Raw genomic sequence first — 25,930 nt, 5'->3', positions numbered from 1 at the left:
TGTCAGTTAAGCTTACTCAGAGCAATATGCTGGTGGCAGCCAATGACATTTTTATAGTCATGATCCCAATATTGCTGGACAAGTGCTAACAAAGCTGAATTGGTTTTTTTTAGGAAGTGTTTTAAAGAAAGACAGGTCTTACAGTGGCAGAAGCAATAACGGCAACTTAAAGTCATAAGAGTGAAATCCCAGCAATTGAGAGTATTGATTTCTACTTGAGATGTTTCAAGCATCCTCTTTCTCTCCCTCTTTAACTTCTCTTAATACTTATGAACTCCTAATGTCTAAGGAATATCATACTGTGTTAAAATTTGAAAACATCTTTTCCCGCACTTTCTTAAATTCTGAACATGACAGTAAATTCTTTGTGCTGTTCTCAAGAAGTCCTTCCACAGACCCAGCAAAAACCTGAAGGACATGAGAGTGGCCACACTGATTCAGATCAAGGCTCTAACCACAAGTGAATGTGTAAGGAAGGGTAAGAACTCAGCAAGAGTATACCCCAGTCCCAAATATTCTTCCAGCCTTCAACTATTTTCAGCTATTTCCTAAGCCTGATGTGCTTTGGTATGCAGATGGAAGTGCTTGTTCAGTCTTCCTTGAAACCATGTAAAATCCTTGCAACTACAACCTTTGCCAAGGAGTTGCACATGTGTCCATCCTTCTGTAAGAGTCACCTCCTTTTGTTTATTCTGAACTTGACTTCCACTAGCTTCACATGACACCCCTACTTTTTGTATCAGAAGAGACAGTGAACAGTCAGTCCCTGTCCATCCTCTCTGGGCCATTTAGGGTTTCATAGAGCTGTCTCATGTCTTCCCAAGCCATCTCTTCTCCAGACTGGCAAGTCCCAGCCTACTCAGTTTTTCCTAGTACAGAAACCATTCCAGACTTGGACGATCCTTGTTGCCCTTCTCTGAACTTGATTCCAAGTTCTACTTCATCCATTCTGAGATGGGAGAAGACAACTGCACAGTTACTGAAGGTGTAGGCAAATTATGGATTTATAAAAAATGTTGCAGATTATAGAATTGTTTTTTTTTTTCCTTTGTGCTGTCATCTTTGTGTAGTCCTTTGAGTTTCATGCTCTTTGAAGCAAGACTTTCCATCTCCCTTGAGTCTGTGCAGAGCCCAAGAAAGAAGCAGAGGGCTGGGACACCACATAATCTGAAGTCATGTTCTTGGTTCTGACTGTGACTGTGTGGTGTAGTTTTGGCAAGTCATTTCACTTTTTCTTTTCATGCTCAGGGCACTCTCTGACCTGTGTCAAGGATGACAAGTTTCTTTTCAGTGTTGTCACTGTGGAGGAAATCATGCTGTGCTGGCAGCCATCAGTCCCTAGCAGGGGTTTGAAGATGAAAGGCTTTGAAACACTGATGGGGCTTTGGGGCAGCGGTAGTAGATGGGGATTCAGATCCCTGGAGCAGCATGCTCTCAGAGCACTTTGCATATGCCTTGGCATCATTGCACAGAGCTGTGCTGTCATCCATCTCATGGCCCAACACAGTCTGGGGACTTTTAAGCTCTGTCCTTTCAGTTGCTGGCACCCAGGCTTCTTTTCCTACTTGCCAGTTTATCCAGTTTGGATTTTGCTAGTGATCACAAACACACACAGAAGATAGAGAGCACACTCACACAAAAAAATAGCTAGGAACAGATTTTAGTAAGAAGATGGTTATAAGACTCTGGTGATCAGGCATAGGGTTCTGTCAGACAAGCATACCAACCAGCCACCTGCTGACAGTCAAACAGCCCCTGTTATGCTCTTTTCTCCATTTGTCCATGCTGCTGCTTCCCCCATCCACCTGGATTGTTCCCTTTCTCCACCCTTGTCTCCTTCCATATCAACAACCTGTCTCTAATTAGTTTTTCCCCATTGGTCACATTTTTGCTGTGTCCATACCCAAGTTTGCTATTTCTGGTATAGTTTCCTAGGCAATCTTAGCCTTACATGATATTACTGATACAGTTACCTAGGGACTGCTGGCCTTGCAAGATGCCACTTCTCTAAAGGTTTCCAATACTTGCATACATGCAGGTATATCTGCATACCTTACATACACAGGCATGCCCACTTGTGGTGTTCCCTGGCCAGGAGGATGTGATTTTCCACATTGTCAAAACAATTTACACAAGAGCTGGTCAGCAAATTGCCCTTTGCATGTTGCTTATATATTGTATGAGCTTATGGATCTGTGAATGCATCAAGTTGAAATTACCCAGTGATTGACTGAAGGACTCCTAAATCCTGTGATCTTTACTTAACACAAGACCATAAAGCTCTCCAGGTAGAGACGAGAGGATGCTCATGCATGATCAAGCATCTATGATTTCATTACTGAAGCTAATGAACTATTACCAAGTGAGATGGGGGAAGGATCATGTGTGTGCTTTTAGCTCATCCCATCATGAGGTAACCTGAATGAGTTGAGGAAGACAAGACTCTAACTGCCTTCACAGATAAGTACCTTCCAACTGAGCTAAATCAGGAACAAACAATGAAGTTACTGCAGCTCAGCTGTGGATGGCATCTTGCTAAACTTATAATAAAGTCATTGCCTTAATTCAAGCGCCCTTATCATTAGATGCTAGTGTGAGGAGCTTCAAGTTATCCTGTGTTCAGGATCAAAGGACTCAAGTTTTTCAGTCACACAAGGTCTGAAGGACCTGTAAACAGATGGGAAATACATTTTCTCTTCCTTGTTTTTCTTTTCAACAGAGTGATGATATAACCAAGATCTCAAAGGCTGCTAAAATAATGGAGCGGATGGTGAATCAGAACACATTTGATGACATTGCACAAGGTATGGCCCTGCTGGGACATGCTTCTAACTCAAGCCAGAAGTCCTGCAGATGAGTGGCTACAGCTGTAGCAAGGGTAGGATAGGATAGGATAGGATAGGATAGAATAGAATAGAATAGAATAGAATAGAATAGAATAGAATAGAATAGAATAGAATAGAATAGAGAAACAGAGCTAAAATGACCAGGGCTAGGAACCTGCTGACTCACACCAGCCAAACAGTACAGCAGAGCGTGGGCATGCAAAGGGCATGCCACATCAGCCCTCCTCTGAGCTGGCTGCGGACAGCAGGTCTGGTCAGCATTGCCCTCCCTGCAGCACTTCCCTCCTTCAGCAGGTACTTCACTCCTGGATGCAGGTGCTGGTGACAGCAGCCAGTGCCGAGCAGCTGTCTGCTGGCATACAGGTCCCAGCCACATTGACATGCTCAGTCTCAATATTATTTTGCAAGGGTTTTGCTGTCTCTGCTCAGGTCCCTCCTGAAAGGTCACATCTAGCCCTGGGAGTGGCCTGAGGTCACTCCTTGCATTTCGCTTCTGCTTTCTTGTTCATCCTTTGTCTGCTTTTAGATCATCAGCTTTTTTTCGTGTGAGGACTTGGTGCTTGGTAAAATGCATTTACAGGGTGTACATGCTGGTTTGGAGTTGAGACTTAAGGACTGAGACAGTTTTTATACTAACAGTCGGGTTGTGCAGAGGCTGTGAGGACAACAGAGTGTTTTTTAAAGCTTCCCTGGCACTGCACCGTGCTGATTTATTTCCGCTTTATACACGGGGACCTTTTCCTTGATTTTTTTCATTTTAGATTTTAAATATTTTGAGGATGCCTCGGATGAATACAGAGACCAGCAAGGAACCCTCCTCCCGCTCTGGAAGTTCCAGTATGAAAAGACCAAGAGGCTTGCAGTTACTGCCATCTCCTGGTAAGTCTCTTTATTACAAACTTACTTTTGGCTGTTCCGCAGGGGAGTGGAATTGAATGTCGTGGCACCTGACAAGGCAGGGCTGGTTTTTCTGGGAACACTGTTTCGAATAATGACAGTCAGCTGCTTTGGCAGCGCCTAAATATGCCTGATGCTTCTGATTGCAAAGCACCTTGTGTAAGGCTGAATGTGCCAGGCTTGTGCCATTCGGCAAAAGGTGAAGATACAGCAGGTTCTGTGCAGCACCAGGGCAAAGGGAGTGAAGTTAGCAGAGCAAAGAAGAGTCCCTTCTTGGGAAAGCTGGGATAGACATGTCATATCTTTGGACAATATGTTGTAGGAATCAATCCTGAGAAACCCAGGGAAGGAGAAGGGATAACAACTATATTTTTTACAAGTATCAACACAGAAGAATTAAAGCAGCAGAAAGGCAAATGCAAAAATTACATATGCTAGACAGGCAGCATCATAAACTATAAGATGCTGAGGCACTGATACCAGACAAGACCTTTATGCACAGTACATATTCAATTGCTGCCCAGACAACAGTGGTATTTGTGTACTGGGATTTTACACAGTTCAGTTTAGTGGGCATTTGCCCTGCAGTCCACTTTTGCATATTTATTCCTGGTCAGTCCAAAAATGATCACTGATACTTTCAAATCAACTCTCTTTTTCTGAGATGTTATCACCATGGTTATTACCATGAAAAAACACTCATCACCAACCTGAATGAGTCCTTTTACCTTTTAACGTGCTTGACCCTCCCCAGAACTGGCTTGGCTCATGCACTGAGCATGAGACATACATAGTCAGCTCCTGCCTTGTGCTCCCCTGCAGCTAGGCCTCCTCTCACTTGTTTGTGGGGTAGTGCGAACACATCTGTGTCTTGCCAAAGAGGATCTTTGGAGAGACAGAGCAGGATTGCAGTCTTCTGTCCTTTCAAGCCACTGCAGTAATTATGCTTTAACAGAATATCAAGGATGCAGTTGTGTGAGAATTACAAGATAACAGTAAAATGAGATGTAAAATTGGGAGAAAAGGCATCTTTTATCAGTAGTTTGTGATGCTATTATTCTTGTCTCCAGGAAATGATAACAGAAAGATGGCCCTGAAATTGGAAGAATGACTCCAAATTGCCTTATGTAATAAGCTTTTCTAATTTAATTTTTATTCTCGCCTTGTTAGCAGTGATGGTGCATTTAGTGGATAGAGCAAGAGCATTAGGATGCCCAGGCATCAGCCCAAGTGAAAAAGAAGAGGTTTTATTTTATCAATTAAAGGTAGCAAGTCAGAGAAAACACTCATTAGGTAATTTTCACATACATTCATTTCACAGAATTGTTAACCACTGGTTGTGCTGTGTGAGCTGAGGGACAGCAACAGTACTGACCTTTGTCCCATGTAAACCCTACAGTAACTGTCCACACACAGCAGAAGTTGTAAAGAAGGTAGGTATTTTTCAAATAAAGGGACTTTAGAAGACATAGTAGGATGGCTAATTGCTCATAGTCAGTATGCCTCAGCAAATACACTGCTCACCAACTGGATCAGAAGGGCATTTCCCTTCCTGGTCTCTGGGAATGATCATGAATTAATGAACTGATAGCTGTTTCTTGAAGCATCCCTCATTATTGAATAACAGGTAGGGAAAGTAAGTTTATTGGGTTTTATTCTGTTGTGGTTTAGAAACTCCTTTATTCTTGCCCTTGAAAGATGGAAACCAACACATTCCTGCCTTTTTCCCTTTCCTCAAAGACCTCATTTTAAAAAGTAAATTTTATGTGATTATGAAATGGATAAGACAAGAAGTGCTGGAGATTGACATCATGTCTGTCTGTGCCCTTTTTATGCTTTTCATGTACTGCTGTGGTCTTCTGATGTTCTATTTTTTTATGCATTTTGAGTCTGGAAGAATTACTCATACACAAACTTTACTAGTGCATATGTTCAAAGGGTCAAGCCCTCAGACTGTATGCAGTCCTGTGAGAATGGGCTCCGATATTAATGTGTGAAAGGCTGTGCATTTCTTTGGAACTATATGGTTAATAATAAATGCATTCTTACATATATTTTCTCATTGTAGGAATCCAAAGTACAAGGACCTATTTGCAGTGGGGTATGGCTCTTGTAAGTAACAAATGCAAAAGAATCATTGAGAGAGAGAAAATATTTAATAGGTGCACTGAGATCAAATCATATAAAGCTCTGGGGCATGGATTGCATCTCATAGCAAGGACTCACCTAACTTCAAAGCAGTAAATTGAGATTTAACTCAAGGTAGGAATTAGGCCTTTACATTCCATGACATAAACATTCAGAAATGTATAGGCATAGGCAGTGTTAGCCAGGGCTTTTGGCTTACGACAATGCTGACTCTCCCTTTGGTCAAGGACTTGCCTCTAGAAGCACCACTTAATCCTTTTTGTATTACTTGGTGGGCTTTGATTTCTCTGTTCCTGCCCTTCTAATTGCTGAAAGACCAGATATGTTATGTCTTGCCAGAAGCTAATCATGAGAGCCTTCTCTAAGTGTAAACTCATTGCTTTCTTGTTAGGAGACAACTTCCGGGGGTGTCTGAGAGGATAAGCTCTCCATTGGGGCACACCAGGCCTAGATATTGTGAAAAGGCACTTTCCCTGCTATAGTGTCTGGGATTGGACATGGCATAATTTTGAGTAGCAATGAACATAAGGTTCAGGGGTTGCTGTGTTACTCCGTATTAATCTCTATCCAGTATTACTGCTCTCATGTTGAGGAAATGGAAAAGAATTCTAACAAGTTGATGTTTTCTCACCTTTTTCTTTGTTGTTTTGCTGTATGCATTACATCTACCTACCTGCTTAGTTTATATATACATATATATTTTTTTTTTTAACAGCATGGGAATCTATATCAACAAACTTGCATTTCCTCCTGCTCAGTATCTCTTGTTGCTTGCAGACACACTGACTGCTGTATTCTGAATTCTTGTCTTCACGCTCCCCCTTTACTCCTATGTAGATGGGATAGTAATGTCACTGTGAATAAACATTCTCACTTCCATTCTCTCACTGTCTTCTACTTTCTAGCTCTACCTGAAGTGCTGATTGTCATGAATAGATTCTTAGGCAGGGGACAGTGTTCTGGTAGCTCCCCCAAGGACCACTGCTTCCCAGAGAAGTTCCCAAAGGGAGGAGACCATTTGTGAGGCAAGTTTTCCTGGGGTCTTTCTTGCCCATGTAGTGTTGGCTCCTCAATGTTATCTTCTCAGCAGACTACTCAATAAATTGTTCAAATCCCCTGAAAGTGCTTCTGGAACTCGCCAGGACTCTACTTTTCTCCACTGTTAGTAGCTGCTGTAGAGTCATGTTGCTGGCATTCTCATGTAGTGAACAGTGACCTTAAAGTCTCAGCTTTACATCAGATGGGTGTTGCTAATTAACAGGGGAATACAGACAAATGACTGAAATCCCAAACTATTTTAAGTCTCCGTTGGCTTTTAGTCAGAGCTTGTGAAGATCACAGCATTACCTCACCTGCACATCTCCAGGGCATCTGCTCCTTGCGAAGATGTCCCCCCAGGTCTTACCATTAACTCTGACACAAAACAGAGAGGGGCTGAGAAAAGAACAGTATCGCAAAGGCAGCAGAGCCTTCTCCTTGCTGCAAGAAGAGGACGGACTACAGAACAGTCAGACTACAGTCATTAGATTTCACAGAAGGACTAGGTGTTTTGACCCAGTAAGTCTCCCCACTGTCTCTAGCCAGAGAGTTGTCCTTTTTCTCTGAGTATTAGTATTTTATTTATTTAAGTAAAATCTGACTCTTCTGTAGGGCACTAATAATTCTCCATCTGGTTTGAAATAAAGATCAGTCATGGTGCTACAGGTAACTAGTGGTTGAGAATTGCAGGTAGCATGATTAGGCACTAAAATTTTTACCCTAAATACCACAACCATAGGAATTCTTTGTGGAGGACAGAGAATGGGGGAGCCAAAGAGAGGACCTTACCAGTAGCTACATCTTTGCCCACCAGCCATTTCAGTTGATCTATATGTGCTTGCACATTACAGGTGGACATTTTTGCTAACGTTCTTTGTGCTGAAAAAGTTAGAATCTCTTGTGAGTATTCTGAACTACCAAGGCAAGTCATCTGGTATTTATTTTAAGGGAACACCTTCTTTTTGAATGAACACTGAAGGCTCTCAGCTGTGATAAAATGACTAATGAAATTCACTGGTGAGAAATATAGTGCATGTGGTATAAAAAGCCCAGCACTGGGCTCCAAGGAGATTGCTGTTATTCAGGAAAGTGATCTTGAAGTCATTCAAGTATGTATTTCTTTTAAAACACTTGGTAGTGCTCAGCAATAGTCAAAAAGGCAAAACAAAAAATGATGGGAGTTACTATGAAAGAAAAAGAAAACAAAAATTCTGGATACAGTGGAAACAAAATAGAAAACTACATATAAAGCAGCAGTAGGAACAACAATAGAAAACTAAAAAGAGAACAAAGCAAGGTTCGAGTTAAACTAACATCTTGATTACTGTGTGCAGTTCTGGCTGTGAACTCCGAAGAATGTGTTAGACTGTGGAAGGAGTCAAAAAGGTCCAGAAAAGGGTAGCAAGGATGAACAGAAATATATATAATGACTTTTGATCAGAGAGCATAAATAGACTATGACTCTTATAACAGGCAAGGTAGAGGGACTTGGTATGGGTCTGTAGAATCCTGAGTGGAATGGGGAAAGTGAAAAGGGGACAAATGTTCATTATTGCCCATAACACAAGGATGAGGGAGACCTTATAAAATTATTGAGTAGCAGGATTAAGACAAATTTAAAACAGAAAAATATGATACATAATGAAATTGTGGAACTTTTCTTCCTTCCATTGTGATCTGGAGGACAGAGATACACATGGTTTCAAAACAGGTTAGATAAATTCATGGAGGGCCAGTTTGCTGTTGGAAGGACAAACCATCTGATTTAGTAAGTTCATGACTCCAAGTTGCTGTAAGCTCTGAGTAGATACAAGGGGATAGACCTATATTTGCTGAGGTTCTCACAGTATTTAAGTAGTTGCTACTCAGTACTCTTGGAGATAAGATACTTTGCTACAGCGACCTTTGTTGTGGTCCCATATAGTCATTCGTAAGTATTTCTCTGTGCTCTGACAATGAAACTGGATGGGTTGACTTCATTTATACTAGGAAGGATTGTGTTCTGCTTGCAATATTGCAACATTTCATTTTCCTCTTAAAATGACATTTTTCTCTTGAAGTTCACTTCATCTGAGCCCTGGAAATGTTCCTGTTAGTTTGCCAAGAAGCCTAAATTGGCCTGACAATCTCTTTCATTCAGCAGGCAGCAGCTATTCTAAAAGGCAAGTTAGGATCAGCCTTTGCAAAAGAAATCATGGTGAGAAGTGCTCAGGATATTCCTCGCCTTGTATAACACAGCAAAATCTTATTAAGCTCACAGCCCCTGTGCTCAAAAAGTGTAGGAATTGGGCAGTGCCTTCCCACTGCCCTGCCACACAGGCGCAGGAGGAGAGATGCAAGCTCAAGGATGGTAACCTCCCCATTTAGCCTGTTCAGACAGTTCTAACTTGTTACACTAAGCAAGACCCTGACGTGTGCTTTCTGGGTTGTGCAGAAGTATTTGTTGCTTTTGTTAATTCTGCCGGGGTCCATTGTGCCAAGGGCAATACATAGATGCAGAGGAAGGCAGACCCTAAGTCAGTGACTTGCCACGTAAGTGTGCAAGAGATCCAGAAGACTTCTTATCCCGTTTTTATAGCAGACACACAGGGCATAGTTCATGTCAGCCAGCTGTAGCCAGCTAACAGCTAGGAGCTGAGTCTCTGCTCTAAGCTTCCCCTTTAGTCAGCACTGAGAGATCAGCACATCCAGAGGCCATCCATCCTGCCATAAGCCTGGTATCCAAGAAAGGAGTGACGTAGCCCTCTGGAAGGGCTGGTCTCTCCTCATGGACTGTAGAGTGAGCCTAGGCAGAGTACCTAGCCTAGATGCCTGTCTCTTAGATGGCTAAAGTGAGGTGAGATGAGTCCTGGTCGGAGGAAACACTCCTGGAGACACACAGGATCTGCGGTAGAGCCAGGAGCAGGACCCAGAACTTTGGGTCTGCCGTGGCCGTAATTACATCACCAGTCTTTTGTGCAGCATGCGTTTGGGACCACTGCCAAGAAACAAGTAATACATTTGTCCTACTGCCCAAAGTATACTTTTTGAAACAAAAGGTCCCTTGTTTACTGTAGGTCCATTTCACTCCAGCATGGTGAGTTCTTTACAAAGAGGGGCCTAGCCTCTCCCCTGCTTTTGTATCCTATTTCTGGAGTTTTCACCAGTGATTTATTTGGATGGGGTTTCTGATGCTAATGGTGTTTCTTTGGCATGAGACAGTCTCTTCTGAACAAGGAAATATTGTCATCGTAATTTGCAATTCAGGATCTATGCTGCTTGGCTGGAATTAATTTTTATTCCCATCAGGAGGAGCTGTCTTTCTTGTTTTGTTTTTGCATAAATGAGATTGCTGGGTTTCTGGCTAGACTGACAGCTTGCAGTGCTGGGTTCAAAGAGGCTGTAATGGGTGTTGGGCTTCTGTTCTGCCTTGCTGATGGGGGCACTACGAATACAAGCTCAGGTCTTAGCAATCACCTCAGTTCATGTTCCAGAAGCAAGTGTGCCTCTGACAGCCTTTGGAGATGGCTTTTTATGTGCAGCTCCATCTGACAGCACATGAGTTGAGTAGGGAAAAACAGTACCTGTATGGGAAATGTATTTTATCCTACTGTTTCTTTGCACTTAGTGAATGTAACTTGCCAGTCACAAGGATGTGTGTGGAGTACAGACTCACACCCAAAGCACTGGCAATCTGAGGTATCTGGCAAAGGTATCTATGCAGTTCTTCACAGTGCTCGGTCTGAAATGGGGCCTCATGTAGACAGAAGTAGACCGCATAAAGATGCCTACACTGCTCTAGCTTTCTTGTGTAAAATCAGCACAAGCAATGCTATTACAGGGTCCTTATACTGGTGGACTGCATCCAAAGTAAGAGTTGTTATGACTCTGTGACTGAACTAAATAGGTATAAAATCTGGGCCAGGGCTTTCCCAGAGATGGGCTGGTACTTAATAGATGTCCTGAGCTCCCTGGTGCTAAGGAGTCACAGCCGAACACTGAGATCACAGGACAGCTCGTGTTGCACTCTCGTACGACATAATGACAGGTAAACACAGGGAGATGGGGTGTGCTTACTGGACACTCTTATATTTTCCCATTTCTAAAGTGCACTGCCCAATGAACATGGGCAGTCTCTTATTTACCACCCTCCACTGCTTGAGGCTAATGGATGGTCATTGCAATAAGGATATTCCCAAATGGGACATGCTCAGGGTGCTTCAGAGGGAACAGGGAGAGGAGAAAATGAGCCAAGTGGCTTTAGCAGCAAGGTACTGCAGCTTCCTGCTCACCTCTATGCTTTGTAGATGTTGCTTGCTCTGCTGCAAGTCTCGTCCTTCAGCAGTTCTGCCACTCTTCAAGTCAATTGAATCTATTAATCCTCAGTGCTCTATGAGCACTTAGCACTTGAAGTATGAAGTACAGCTCCTCAAGGAGCTAGCTCCTCGGTGACACTACAAAACGTTGTCTCCAGAAAGGGTAGTGAAGAAACATAACAAGATGAATGTCAAATAAGATTGGCATGGTCAAACAATGTGCTTCTCTTACCTTACAAACAGCTTCTCAGCCAGGATCTGATCCTGTACAGAAAACTGAAAGGAGGATTTATTGCTACACACCATAATTGGTGATGAGTATTTGCAGAATCATAGAATCATAGAATGGTTTGGTTTGGAAGGGACCTTAAAGGTCATCTAGTTCCAATCCCCCTGCCATGGCCAGGGACACCTTCCACTAGACCAGGTTGCTCAAAGCCTCATCCAGCCTGGCCTTGAACACTTCCAGGGAGGGGACATCCACAGCTTCTCTGGGCAACCTGTTCCAGTGCCTCACCACCCTCACAGTGAAGAATTTCTTCCTCATATCTAATCTAAATCTACCCTCTTTCAGTTTAAAACTGTTACCCCTCGTCCTATCACTACATTCCCTGATAAGGAGTCCCTCCTCATCTTTCCTGTTGGCCCCCTTTAAGTACTGGAAGGCTGCTGGAAGGTCTCTGTGGAGCCTTCTCTTCTCCAGGCTAAACAACCCCATATCTCTCAACCTGTCTTTGTATTGGAGGTGCTTCATCCCCCTGATCAACTTTGTGGCCCTCCTCTGGACCTGCTTGAGCAGGTCCATGTCTTTCTTATGCTGGGGGCCCCAGAGCTGAATGCAGTACTCCAGGTGGGGTCTCATGAGAGCAGAGTAGAGGGGGAGAATCCCCTCCCTCGACCTGCTGGCCACACTTCTTTTGAAGCAGCCCAGGATATGGTTGGCTTTCTGGGCTGCAAGCACACCTTGCTGGGTCTTGTTGAGCTTCTCATCAACCAACACCCCCACGTCCTTCTCCTCAGGGCTGCTCTCAATCCACTCATTGCCCAGCCTGTGTTTGTGCTTGGGATTGGTCCAACCCATTTGCAGGACCTTGAGCTTGGCCCTGTTGAACTTCATGAAGTTTGCTCAGCCCCACCTCTCAAGCCTGTCAAGGTCCCTCTGGATGACATCCCTTCCCTTTAGAGTATCAACCACACCACTCAGCTTGGTGTCATCCAGAAACTTGCTGAGGGGGCACTCAATCCCAGTGTTCATGTCCCCAACAAAGGTGTGAAATAGTACTGGTCCCAATACAGAACACTGAGGGACACCACTTGTCACTGGTCTCCACTGGGCATCAAGTAGTTGACCACAACATGGAGTGTGACCGTCCAGCCAATTCCTTATCCACTGAGTGGTCCACCTGTCAAATCCGTGTCTCTCCATTTTAGAGACAAGGATGTTGTGCAGGACAGTATCAAATGCTTTGCACAAGTCCAGGTAGATGATGTCAGTTGCTCTTCCCTTATGCACCAATGCTGTAACCCTGTCGTAGAAGGCCACCAAGTCTGTCAGGCCTCATTTGCCCTTAGTGAAGCCATGTTGGCTGTCACCAATCACCTCTCTGTTTTCCATGTGCTTTCGCATAGTTTCCAGGAGGATCTGCTCCATAATCTTACTGGGCACAAAGGTGAGACTGACTGGCCTGTAGTTCCCTGGATCTTCCTTTTTTCCCTTTTCAAAAATGGGCATTTTCTTTCTCCTTTTCCAGTCACTGGGTACTTCAGCAGTCTGCCACGACTTTTCAAATATGATGGATAGTGGCTTAGCAACTTCATCTACCAGTTCCCTCAGGACCCTCAGATGTATCTCGTCAGGTCCCATGGACTTGTGCATGTTCAGGTTCCTTAGATGGTCTCAAGCCTGATCTATGGTGGGCAGTACTTCATTCTCCCAGTCTCTGCCTTTGGATTCTGTGAATTGGACAGCATGGCTAGAGCACTTGCTGGTGAAGACTGAGGGAAAAAAATTGTTGAGTACCTCAGCCTTCTTCATGTTGGTTGTAGCCAGGTCTTCCATTTCGCTCATCAAGGGGGGGTACAGTTTCTTTCATCTTCCTTTGTTGTCTTTTGTACCTGAAGAGACACTTGTTATTTGTTACGTCCCTAGCCAAGTTCAGCTCCAGGTGTGCCTTGGCTTTCCTGATCCCCTCCCTGCAATCTCAGGCCATATCCTGATAATCTCCCCAGGATGTATATCCCTGTCTCCACTGCCTATGCATTTTAGGTTTGTGGTTTGGTTTGGCTAAGAGGTCTTGACTTAGCTAAGCTGTCCTCCTGCCTCCCCTGCCCAACTTCTTGCACATCAGCATTTAGAGCTCTTGTGCCCTAAGAAAAATGTCTTTAAATATCTCCCAGCACTCATTCGCTCCTTTTTCTCTGAGGGTATTCTCCCAAGGGATCACAGGCACTAGCACCCTAAACAGCCAAAAATTTGCCTTTCTGAGGTTTAGGGTCCTGACTCTACTTTTTACCCATCCTGTACTCCTCAAGTTTGAGAATTCTACCAGGCAATGATTGCTGCAGCCCAGGCTACCTCCAATCTTGACTTCTCCGGTAAGTTCTTCCACACTAGTGAACAACAGGTTCAGCAGTGCCTCTCCTCTGGTTGGGCTCTCCATCTCCTGTATGAGGAAGTTTCCTCAACACACTTCAGTAGTTTCCTGGGCTGCTTGCAGTTCACTGTGCCATTTTTCCAGCAGATGTCCAGCTAGTTGAAGTCCCCTATCAGGATCAGGGCCTGGAAGCCCTCTCCTGATAGGATAGGCCAAGGTACCCCGTATCCAGCTTCTTCCAAGGGAAGGAAATTTATTAGGCACCCTGTACCCTGGTGGTTTCCGAGGGTGGTTCTTACCTCAAGATGCTATAGAGAGACATTGAAACATTAAAGTCTTGGCAATCTGAGTTAGGGCAGATACTCTCTGACATGAGATCCTTAGCATGTAACCAAGACACTTGTGCCAGGCATCAGAAGGGACTTACTGTATCGCTGCAGAATTGTGCCCTGCCCAGTACCTTCTCTTCAGCTATGGACAGTCTGTTGATTTCTGCAAAACTGGGAGCTGGATTACGTATCAGGAAAACATTCCTTCCTGATCTCAACAGAAGAGCAATCAAAGCATTGAAGCATAAGCTGTGATCATAACTCTCCTAAGGCAAGCCTATAGGTGTTCTGAGCATGGGGAGGATGATCTTCTTGGAGTCAAAAAAGAAAGCAATGGACAACAGGGCTGGATCCCATCCTACCTTCATTTGCTGGCTGGAGGATTTTTCTTAAAAGCTGGGTCAAAGCATATGTTTTAGAATGATGCTCATTTTCCTTGCCAAAACACCATCTGATGGTGAGTCCTTCACCTCCCCTGCTATACTGTTCCAACTTTGAATTGGTAATGTTATCATCATTTCAAGGTTGAATTTGTCTAACAAATTTTCAGCCATTGAAACCCATTATTCTCTTGGCAGCAAGCTTAAAAAGCCTTTCCAGTAAGTCCCTTCTCCATAACTGGTGTAAGTGCCCATATGCATTGATGAAGACATCTCTCATTTTTCTCTTCTTTAGACTGAAGTCACCAAGCCATATTCAAGATTTGTTTTCCATCTGCTGTGTTATTTCAGTGGACTTTCTCTAACCTTTCTCCAACATACCCACATTCTACTTGAGTGTAAATGCCATAACCAGGCATACTCACCTAGTTTCTCTCTTATGCATGCCACCCACTGTTGTGTCATCTTCAGGCGCTCTCAGCAAAAGTGTTATGTCATTATGTTGATCAAACTAAAAATATTAACCAGTGCTGGACTAAGAACTGATGCCTGTGAATCTGCCCTAGAAACCCTCTCTGTTCATTTCTCTTTCTGTTTACAGCTCTACTTTAGGCTCTGGCAGTGAACGAGTTTTTAATCCAGCTAGTATGTGCTCTGCTAATTCCATGTCAAATAAGCTTTTAAATCAAATATTATGATGTACTTAACTGAATGCCAAACGAACACACAGATATATTCTTGTTAGCACAGTTACTTAATCAGTCATCCTGACAAGAGGGGTGGAAGCTTTGACAAGATATTTACGCTCTCCATAGGTCTGGGCATCTAAGTAATAGGGGAGGTAATTCAGCAGGACTGGAGTCCTCACACTGAAAGAATCTCACTTCATACAGATAAGGTCTGTGATCATTAATTCATGTTAACTACTTGTTAGAAGCTATAATACTTTATCTGATATTGAAATGTAGATAAATCCTTCAAGTTTTCTACAAGATTTCAGTCAAATTATGGAAATAACGACTTATGGAGCTTATGGAGTATCTCGGAAACTCACAGATACATTAGAAACTCATAAAAAATAGAACTGAAAAGGATTTTAAAAACTTATTAGTCCACCTCCATGCAAGATAATACTTTATTTAAAACATGAGTTTGAGGACTAAACTTAGTCCACTTAACAAAGATTGTGTGCGCTGTAATTCCTGGCACAGTTGAGAGCAAAGCCCTATAGATGATAGGCAATCATTGTGACAAGGACAGGAGTGTATATTTGAGAAGGAGAACCCTAAAAGCCTGAAACCTCTAATTTAACAGTATAGGCTGTGGGCTTAAGGAGAGTCAGTGTTAGAAATTGTACCAGGTGTTTGTTTGTGGGTAATTTTCTTCTCTGCAGTGTTAGATTTAAAGGTTGTAATACAGCATGTGGAAGACAGTCTGGACTGGATTTATATAACAAGCTGCTATTAAATTTGGTGTTTTCTGATGAATGACCAAAGAGCTCTAAGTAAAAGCACTAAGTGGATTGAATACTGCCTAATAAATTCAGGTCTCTGAACCAGCTCACAGAAAGTCTCTTCCAGGTGGCTTTGGAGATACTTATATACTTAAATTATGTTCCCAGAACAGGCAGAGAAGACTTCTGGGAGCAGAGATCCCTGCTAATCTTTCTCTAAGCTACAAGAGTTTATTTTTATATTGGGAATAGAGATTGAAGACCTTGTCAGAGAGAGAAAAAGCATTTTAGATGGCTTAGATGAAATTCCTTGTCTTGTATAAGGCTGTGTACACATGTGATTCCTGTGAGGTGACTGCGCTGGAGAGGGGGGTGCTAGCAGCTTCCCAGTCACATAATGGCCTGTGTGCTGAACCAGGTCCAGCAGTTAGCTTCAGCCCTTTGGGACCCCACAGTAAAGCTACCGAAGTTTTCTGAGTGCAATACCACAAAAGGCTGATAGAGATTCATGTGTCCCACACACCTCAAAGAGAAGTTCATATTGCAGTCTGGATTCAGTTTGCTATTTGGCCTACATTTGTATAAAGCACTAAAATGCTGTAACAGATCCCAGCTTCTGGAAAATGTCTCCATGTCCATTCAGAGGCACATGCCCAGCACTGATCTGAAGTTGATAAGATTGAATACGTCTTCAATGGTAAAAGACCCTGGAGGTTCACTCTGACTTCTTGATAACAGGTCTGAGAACTGTGTTGTGCCAACATGGTGGCTGAGTGTTTCCTTTTAGCTGTGACTGTATTGCTTATTGACGTTTTGGATATTTGTACTGTAAGTTGAAAGACTGTCACCTTTTGCGAATGTTGGTGATGCCAATTATTAATGGTAGTTGATAAAATCGTGGTATCTAACTGTGAATAGTGAATTTATGTTGAGAAAAACAAAGAGACAATCACAGAATTAGAACATAATGGTTGCTTAATTGCCGGTGATTTTAAATTATTATATTTGTTATATCAGGCAGACTGAAGCCCCACTAGTAATATGCGGAGTTGCTACTGTAAGGGAATATTACAATACAGAAAACAAGTATCAACAAAATAAGCACAGAGAAACAATTAAAAGGGAATATATAAGTCTTATTTGTGAATTGTTGAAGAATGTATGTATGGACACCGCATACTCCCACAATCAAAAGGAAGACCCTGGAGGACATGGGCCTGCTCTGTATTAATTACGACTGCTGTTTGTGCTATGTGACTTTTTAATAGCTGTAAGGAGTTTTCCGTGACTACATTGTATTAATTAAAAGAGGCTGCTGGGGAAAAAGAAAGGCAGGAAAACAAATGTAGCAATCAGATGCCTCTGAGGCAAGCATATCAAAAGTCATTAATAACTAGGTCTAATGCTAATCTATGTTTTCATCCATGAAGAAGAAATAAACAGAAAATAACTGCTGATAAAATGTTTTGATGAGACAAATATCCGGGAGGTGGTAGGAAACAGAACAATCAGATCAAAGAGCAATTTAGATCTCTTTGTAGCAGAGTACAAGGCATCTCTGCCTTACAGTGTCCAAGTGTACATTCAAAGAAATTCAAGCCATGCAACCATAAAGGGGAAAGCCCTATCTTGAAGAGCAATGATTTAAAAAAACCCCTTGTGATGAAATCCCAATGCTGTACTGCATCAGAGATCCTTGGCTCTATAGAGAGAGGGGTTTGTAAAGGACTGAGAGGCTAAAAGAGCCTTTTTTAATTAGCGCTAATTTTTAATTAGGAATGACCACCCAGGGAAGGCGTGCTCACCGCTGGTGACTTGCCAAGAAGGGTGATAAACTGGGAAGGGTTCAAAAAAGAATGAAAGAATGATCTAAGAACACAATGACTGACCTGGGAAACAAATTCAAGGAATTTGGTTTGCTCAGCTTGTCAAAGAAAAGCTTATTAGGTAGTTGGATTGTGTCTGTTAACTCTCTGTATTGGGAAGGCAGATCATGTAACAAAGGGATCTTTAATCTGCCAGGCAAATGATGTAACAAGATGAAAGAAAAGCTGGAGCTACATTAATTCGGGCCAGACAAAGTGTGGCTTTTTAATAGCAGATGGGTAATTGAGAACAATTAATTTTGGCATGTGGTAAATTCCCAACCTCTGGAAATTTTAAAATGTGTAAATTTTAAAGATGTGATATTTGTCTCTAAGTTTTGGTCAGTCACAGCCATGATTTTTTCATTTAAAACAAGATTTAATGTAGAAAAAAATCTTATGTTCTTTATATCTTATATTCTTCAGGAGTCTTACTTATTCACTCTTCAACCTTTTAGAGGCTGCTCTCTGCACTGTCTCGTGTTGGAGGCTTTAAAGTTCATTTGCAAAACATCTGTATCCTCCTCCATGGTCTGACATTTTTTGAAAAGCCTCCCTAGTGGAATCAGGGTTAGAAATTTAAGCCATCATACATCCGGTGTATTGAGATAAATAATTGTGGTCAATTAAATGTAATTACACTGAAAATTACAACACTTTAAAATCTATTTTCCAAATACCAAATATCTCTTACTACACATACAGGCTCCGGGGTTGTAAAATTGACAGTACCTGTTATACTGTCAACTCTGTTAGTAAATATAATCTGGTAAGTATAATACACTGAGTCATATGAAAGATCAATTTCAGTTGGTGACTTAATTACTGATTTGTAATTTAAATTCTGTAAGATTTGCCTAATTTTTCCTAGCCTTAACCTTTTAATTAATTTAATTTTAAATCAACTCATAACATCATCTTTTGCTGTAGCATTTTGTTAAGCATGAAATAGTCAAGAGCTCAGTTGATGTGTTTGGGGAAAAAGATGTGTTAACAGATTTTATAGAGCTTGGGGATCAAAGGAGCTGCTCAGCCATCCTGTTGTGTCTCTGGTGCATTGCAGGCCATTAAATTCCACCCACTTACCTCTCTGTCTAACCCATTTAGTTTGATTAGTGCATTTTTATCCACAGGAGACTAAACATTTGTGTGCCATAGAGTCTCACCTGTTTGATAAAGCCAGTCTGATGCTTTCCCTTTCTTAGCTTTGTCCCTGGAAACAGCTACATTTAAGTTACTGTGGGAATTCTTTTTGTAGCATTTGCACAACAGAAACCAAGGAGAGATGGGTTAACTCTCTTTGTTATCGATGTCAGAGTGACAGTCTCATAATGAAAATCTGCTAAAATACTTTCCACCCTTCTATACTGAGAGACCCCTTGACTCAGCAGAAGATGATCAACAGATATTGAGGACAGGCAAAACAGCTCTACACACTCTCTCTTAAAAGCATCATTTTATGCTCTATTTTAAAGATTCATTTTCTGAAATACAGCTGTTCTTATGCCCATGTTCTATAAGCCAAACTCTATTTGTTTCATTTTGTATTTCCCGTTTCCACCAAATACTAAGGTTACATTATCATTATAGCTTGACTTTTCCATAGCAAACATCCTGGAATCAAGTCTACATCTCACACTCTAGTCTAAGTAGCAAAAATATTGTCAGGGCCCTGAGGGCAATAATAGGCTGCAGCGGCCCTGACCACCCTCACACCAGCATCACTTCTCACGAGCAGTGGGACAAGCCCTGGCTGCCGAGGCCCCTGCTCTGCTGGCTGCATTATCATGCTTGGGTGTCAGCTCCCCATCTCTTAGGGAGTAGCCAGTGATTTCTGCAACCAACCCCAACACATATTCTGTTCCCCCAATAACCCAATGTTTAGGTAGATAAATAGCAAAGTAAAATCTGGGTAAAACACAAGCCAACATTACTTAGCCATAATTTATTTACTTATGCCAGATACTTAATTATTTTTCCATATTAACTTGTACTTTAAAGGACTTGGTTTTCTTCTGCTTGCTTTATTTTCCATTGCTAAACCCCTGATATAAGCTACAAAGCAGATTGCCTAATCTGAGTGCTTTGAGTTCTAAGAGATAACAGTAGCAAGACGGAAGATCCGGCCTTGGTTTAAGTCTTTGCATTAGGACTTCAAGGATGAGGTTTACTAATATGGGTAGATTCATAAAGGATAGGAATTTTGTAAAATCCTTTTACCTGACAATGATCCAGATTTATATGGCATTTTCTTCAGAGGAATTCTGGAGCCTCCATGCAAGGGAAGACTAAATGAATTGATTTGTTTAACCTCCATAGCACTCTGTCAGTGTATCAGCGCTGATAAATGCCAAGGAGGCGTAAGATCTGTTTAAGGCTAGTGCAGGCACATATGTTAGTTTAAGAGATAGTTTGGTATGCTGTGGGTTTGCTGTGGTTGCCTGTCAGGAAAAGGCTCTGGATCCAGTGACCTGAGGGGTCTTTTCATTTCCTCTGTTTCTCACATGCAACTGTGGTTGTGAAATCAGCCACACAGATAAGGAATGCCGCTGACTCCATGTTTTATTTATTGCCTAATGCATAGTTTACTGTGGTTAATCAGCTCAGTACTATTAAAGCTGAAAAGTTTTAAAATCCTTGGTAAGAAGATAGAACTATTGTTTATCTGTCATGACTATAAGAATGCAGCCTCTGTAGTGAAATGTTGCTGTTGAAAAACTGAATGATCATACAGGATTCTGTTATGATTTTTTTTAAAGTTAACTGTTGCAGGCTTGGATATGATTGGGTGATCTGCATTTTTCAGTTGCATTCAGAGTCTTTCAAGCTAAGGAGGCACTTAAATGGTGAGTCCCTGTGTGGAGTCTGTTACTTGGCAAGCAGTTCCCTGGGAGTAAAAGAAGGGAATTTTGTGTGTTCAGGGGGTTGCTATAGAAAACATCCTTGTTTCTGGCCTGTGATGTGGAAGGTGCTGCAGGAATTCTTAATGAGCATGTTGCTGCGTGGCTGAGATGTAGTGTATATACCACCTTGAAATAAATTTTTATGTCTTTCTGCCGTAATGCTTAAGCGCCCTCAAACATGCTGCTCCAATCAGTTTGTTTGGGTTAGATTACCTTATATTGTGACAATACTTTTGTGTCTGTGCACTGAGATGAAATTGTCTGTCTCCTCTAACTCAGATCAGGAAAAGGTAAATCACTATATGTGATGTCTGCAGAGGTCATGATCAGACTTTCTGTACAGACATTATTGGCAGTGGAGTGACGGTCAGTACCACACTGGCCAGATCAGCTAGTTATTAACCCAACTTCCACTTTCATTGCTTTATTTCTGAACTTAGTTACTCCCACACCAAAATGCTGGGCGCTGTAGAAGAATCTATGCAGAGAATGTAAGTTAGACAGCACTGCTGTATGAATCAGCGTGAGCAGCATGCATGTCGGTGAAACCCCAGAGTCACATTATAGTGCATAAAACTATCAACATGAACACATAGCATAAAGCATGCAAAATTTCCTCTGTGTAACTTCTCTCTGTGACTTGATCTTGCTGCACTGCATGCCATAGTCACCCTTAAAGGCAAGGCTGTGTATGTAAATAATTTTTGTTAAAAACCACTATAGCAAAATATTTCTCCATTTGTATGTAGTAACTTAACAAGTATATTACCTAATAGTTGTTTCTTTTGATAGATGCCCTTAAAGCAAAATAAGCTAGTTTACTAAAGCATCAGTGGGACAGAACTTAAGAAGGCAGAGAGTGATGGAATATATATGTCTTTGTCTATGATTAAAATAATGTATTTTAAATTGTTTTGGATACAACATAAGGATTTATGATGTCTTCAGCAGATAGCTATTTGACACATGAAAGTGAGAAAACAGGAAGAACTAGAAGTAGAAAAGGTTAATACTGATAAGCATTGGGAGTTTATGTTTCAGGGAATCGGTAGTTTGGTAGTTAGGAAATTTTTCCCTGAGGGTGGTATGGTATTGCCAAGTCTGATCATTCAGAGATCACGAGGCAGGCTTTCAAAATCATGAGATTATTACAAATGATAAGACTTGACTTCTTTTTATTTGCCTCCTGTGTTATCAGGGTGGAATCTGTTTGGTGTTTTAAAACTTTCCTTTATTGCCATGAGGGCTAGCAATGTTTTGTTCTGAAACAAAGCAGAAGCAGAACTTGTGTTTAAATAATGAAGATGAGGCTTGGGAAAAAAACCTCCTGCTATTGCAGCATTCCTGATAAACTTTCAGAAATTGGCAGCCCTGTTGTGGCTCTTGTCTATAGAATGCCTTGCACAACTCTCTAAGCAGTGTCCCCTCATGAAGGTAGAGGCAGTGGTTCCCAAATAAATGGACTTCTGTGACCTGAGAAAAATCCCATTGGGTTCATGGCTATGCAAGTCTGATGACTTGCAATTTTTGCCATTTAACATGTCTTCTGAAAACAGCTTGCAGTTCTACTGTGATCCCTGGAATACAACAGGAAATTGCTGGTAAGTCACAGGTTTGGTCCAGCTTTGCTAGTTTGATGCTCATTGCTCTTCATTTGCTTCCTTTAAAGCATTTTAGTTTATTTGTAGTGATTGCTGTTGTGGCTGAACTATTTATGATTTTTAATGTAGTTTTGCAAATTTGTATTCCCACTGAGAAGAATGAATTAAGTTTTGCAAAGGAAAGTTTGAAATATGTTTTCAGATTTGCAAAAGGGTTTTCAAGATTTCCAGCCAAACCCCAAGCCCCACTGGGATCTCCCATACTTTAAAGGCATCAGGGCTTAGCTTCTTCCTATATGCCTCTTGTACTGCAGGATCTCTAACAGCCTCTAATCCTTCCAGACTTCACAGCATGGTCTGAAAATTGCAATTTCCTTTTCTTCTTTGAAAGAAATTCTTATCATTTCTTGCATATGGTATTACAGCTGACAGTATGTAGTCCCAGCCTGAATACTAAGACTGCAATGCTGTTTCTTGAGTTGTGCTACAGTGTATAAATGACATCAGCTGGACTCTCAAGGTAGGTGCCACAAGAAGGAAATCTCAATTAATTTACAGTTGGCAGTCAGGTGGGACCATGTTCTATGTTGACCACCAGCTGATTCACATTTTAACAAGCTATTGTTTTCCCAATTTGAATTCTATTATTTCTTGAATTGTCAGCTTTCTCCAAGCCTCACTGGGTGCCATTTGCTCTATTAATCATGTATTTTATATTTTACTTAGCATGTGCATTTACATAACTGCAGAATTAGTTAAGAGGAAGGAGGGAATGGGACTTCCAGCTGAAGTGGAAAAGAAATTGTTGTCAGTTTGGGCAAACAGCTGTGGAGCAGGAATTCTGAAAACCACATGTAATGACCAAGATAACTGGGCAATGAAAGCTTACTGTCAGTTTGGATGATTACCACACCTTACTGGTATTTTCTGTGTTGGGTGGGAGAGGGCAATCAGGCAATATTTATAATACTGCTAGGCTGTATTCTGATTTCATACCTAGGTTTGCCAGTATGTCTGGCTATGGAATTATATCTGATTTCTGTTCACATAAACAAAATCAGAATCAGTCCTCTGTTTTCATTGGGAAGGTATTTGATGATGTCTGCCTTCTGCATTACAGCGTAAGGTTTTTCATTTGTTGGAAGGAACTGTAAATTAGCACATCAGTTTGATTTTAATCTTTGGCTATTGCAGTGTTGGTTTCATAGAAAAGTCAAAGTATGAAGTTAAACAATGATATAAAATCAGGCTGGAGTGGGCCTCCAGAAATCATTTCTCTGTATCAGGTCAGGCTTAATTCTGCCTAATGGCTTCTGACAAGTATGTGGCACTTTTAAGACCGGTGTCTTAAAGCTCAAGAGGATGGGGGGTCTTATCTCCTCTTAAGCAGCTTGTCCCAGCATTGTCAGAGTCACTTGCTGGAGAAAAAACCTGCATGAGTGCACCTGACACTGCTTGCCAGAGGGTTTGTTATGTCTCCAGTCCTGAAATTCAGAAGTAAAGGAACAGAGCTTGGACTGGAAACCAGATGAGGGATTTCCCACTTCAGCCAGGTGGGCAAGCAAGGAAACATCCCTCCTGGAGGAGAGCCTCCTTTCCTGTGGCTATGCTACCTTATGGCAGCAGGGACCTTTAAATTCCTTGTGCAGCTGTCCATGCAGAGGGCCTTGAAGCTCATCACGCACTATGCCCTACTGATGTCCTTCTCTTTGGAGGGAGACTCCTGCAAGGGAACACCTCCCCAAAATAGGGTTCTGTTGCATGAAAACATCCACAAAGAAACATGCATGGGTTAATGACTGGTCAAGTATTTTGCTCCTTGTTGGGAGATTTTTCAAAGGACACTAAGTACCAAAGAAGAAGGGCTCATTCCCACCCCGAGCCCTGTCCCCTCTTTCAAATGGCAAAGAGAGGGCTGAGGGCATACACAGAGGCTCTGAGGATGCTCAAAAGGGAGCACCCTCCCTTTTGTGTGCTGTGTAGAGACAGAGCAGAAGAGAACCAATGTATTCCCCAGAAACTATGTCAGCTCCTGTCACTCAGCTGTTTACAGACTGAATCTGTGGAAATGCTAGCTTTATACAGGCAGAGTCGCTGGTGAAGGCATTTGTTGTAGTACCACATGTGTTAATGTTGGCTGGCATCACCTCTGTACTATAAATATCCCTATTGGATAGTGGCACAGCATTAATTCTTGCATGTTTTCACACCAATTTTACTTGCATTTTCTAATCAAATATTTACAAACAATCCCGCCGTGCTCTCTGGCATCATGAGGCAGCTCTCTGAAGGAAACCATTAATTTTCTGCTGTACAGCATCGGCTGATTAGATGCTTTGTGGGGGAAGAACTGAAATGAAAGCACAGAAATGAAAACAGCAATATTCCTGCCAAGCACTGTAGCCCGTTACTACATGTTGCTTTCATTCATCAACTGGTTTTATTCATTTGTCTGAAGCAATGCTAGTGAGTGAATCTTAACAGAGAAGTACACGGACTGTGAAGCAGTGCTCAGGAGCACAGGAGCTTGCCTTCCTTGCTGTCTTCTTTCTATACCCCTGCTCCCAACACCAGAGGTCAGCTTTCTACTGTTCATTGGAAGCCCTTTCTGCTCCAGCTGTGGCATCTAGCTGTTGCAAAACATAAAGAAATCAAGAAGATCCGACCCTCCTCCAGGCCAAACGTGGCTTGCAAGAAGGGTTAAGGTAGAAATACTTATGGGTTGGGTGACTTGTATTGCCCTTCTCCCAGCAGAGTTAATTTCTGGTTGCCCCTGTTTTCCAGCCTGGTGCTGCAGTTATCTGTTTGTTGTTTAGATTGACTTCAAAGCCAATGGATGTGACAGCTCCTCCATGGTGACCTGGGATTGCAGAGGGAACAAGATGTCTGCCTGGCTGTTTTAGTTACTTAAATGGTCTCCATTGCTGGGGTGTCTGAGTTCTTTTCTGCCTTGACTGTCTGTGTCTTCCCAGATGAGATCAGGCAATGCTGCTTCCATTCTTACTGATGAAAAAGCCAAGCTAAGGGACCCACAGAAGACAGCATGTATCCAGAGCTGCATTCATCTCAGATCCCATAGGGCAGTCCTAGAAACAGAAGGCTCTATTCCAGCAATTCCCATAGAGGGGCAGTGACTCTAGAGGCATTTTTTTCAGAGAGGTTATTCAGACGTGGAGTGCTGCTTCTCCAGACTTGTGCCATCACACCATGATTCTGTTTTGGAGAGCCCCTAACTTGTCCCATCCATCCCGTGCTCCTGCAAAGAGCAGGAAGATTGCTAAGTCAGCTGTCTGTCTTTGCTGGCTAGTATCCAGTCAGGGAGCTGGGTCACCGGGCAGCTTTAAAGACCTAGCCCTCCTTAGATTTCATTTAAGAGCTGCTAATTATACAGATTGAGTGTTACATGCATGCAATATCACCATCAGTACCCTAAAATGACAGTGCCATTTAAAATGATTGAATTTTCAGCCAGATCAGTAAGCACAGGGTCACTGGGATTAGCACACAGAGGAGTGAAGGAAAAATGGCAGAGGGAAAGAGAGATCAGCATTTTTAGCAGCAGCCCATGGTTAGATTGTTTT

The 25,930-nt window shown here is 42.2% G+C and overlaps 1 protein-coding gene across 1 annotated transcript in view; it reads left to right on the top strand.

Moving 5' to 3' along the window:
- The window catches only part of DNAI1 (dynein axonemal intermediate chain 1), a 149,451-nt gene that overhangs the window by 30,688 nt on the left and 92,833 nt on the right, over positions 1-25,930 (top strand). Inside the window, exons 10-12 of the mRNA XM_052778818.1 lie at positions 2,720-2,804; positions 3,608-3,725; positions 5,812-5,855. Coding sequence (XP_052634778.1) covers positions 2,720-2,804; positions 3,608-3,725; positions 5,812-5,855 — 247 coding nt within the window. The remainder of the gene's footprint in view (positions 1-2,719; positions 2,805-3,607; positions 3,726-5,811; positions 5,856-25,930) is intronic.

Source organism: Harpia harpyja, chromosome Z (assembly GCF_026419915.1).
Source record: "Harpia harpyja isolate bHarHar1 chromosome Z, bHarHar1 primary haplotype, whole genome shotgun sequence".
NCBI classification, from domain to species: domain Eukaryota; kingdom Metazoa; phylum Chordata; class Aves; order Accipitriformes; family Accipitridae; genus Harpia; species Harpia harpyja.
This window is presented reverse-complemented; position numbering and strand designations above follow the sequence as displayed.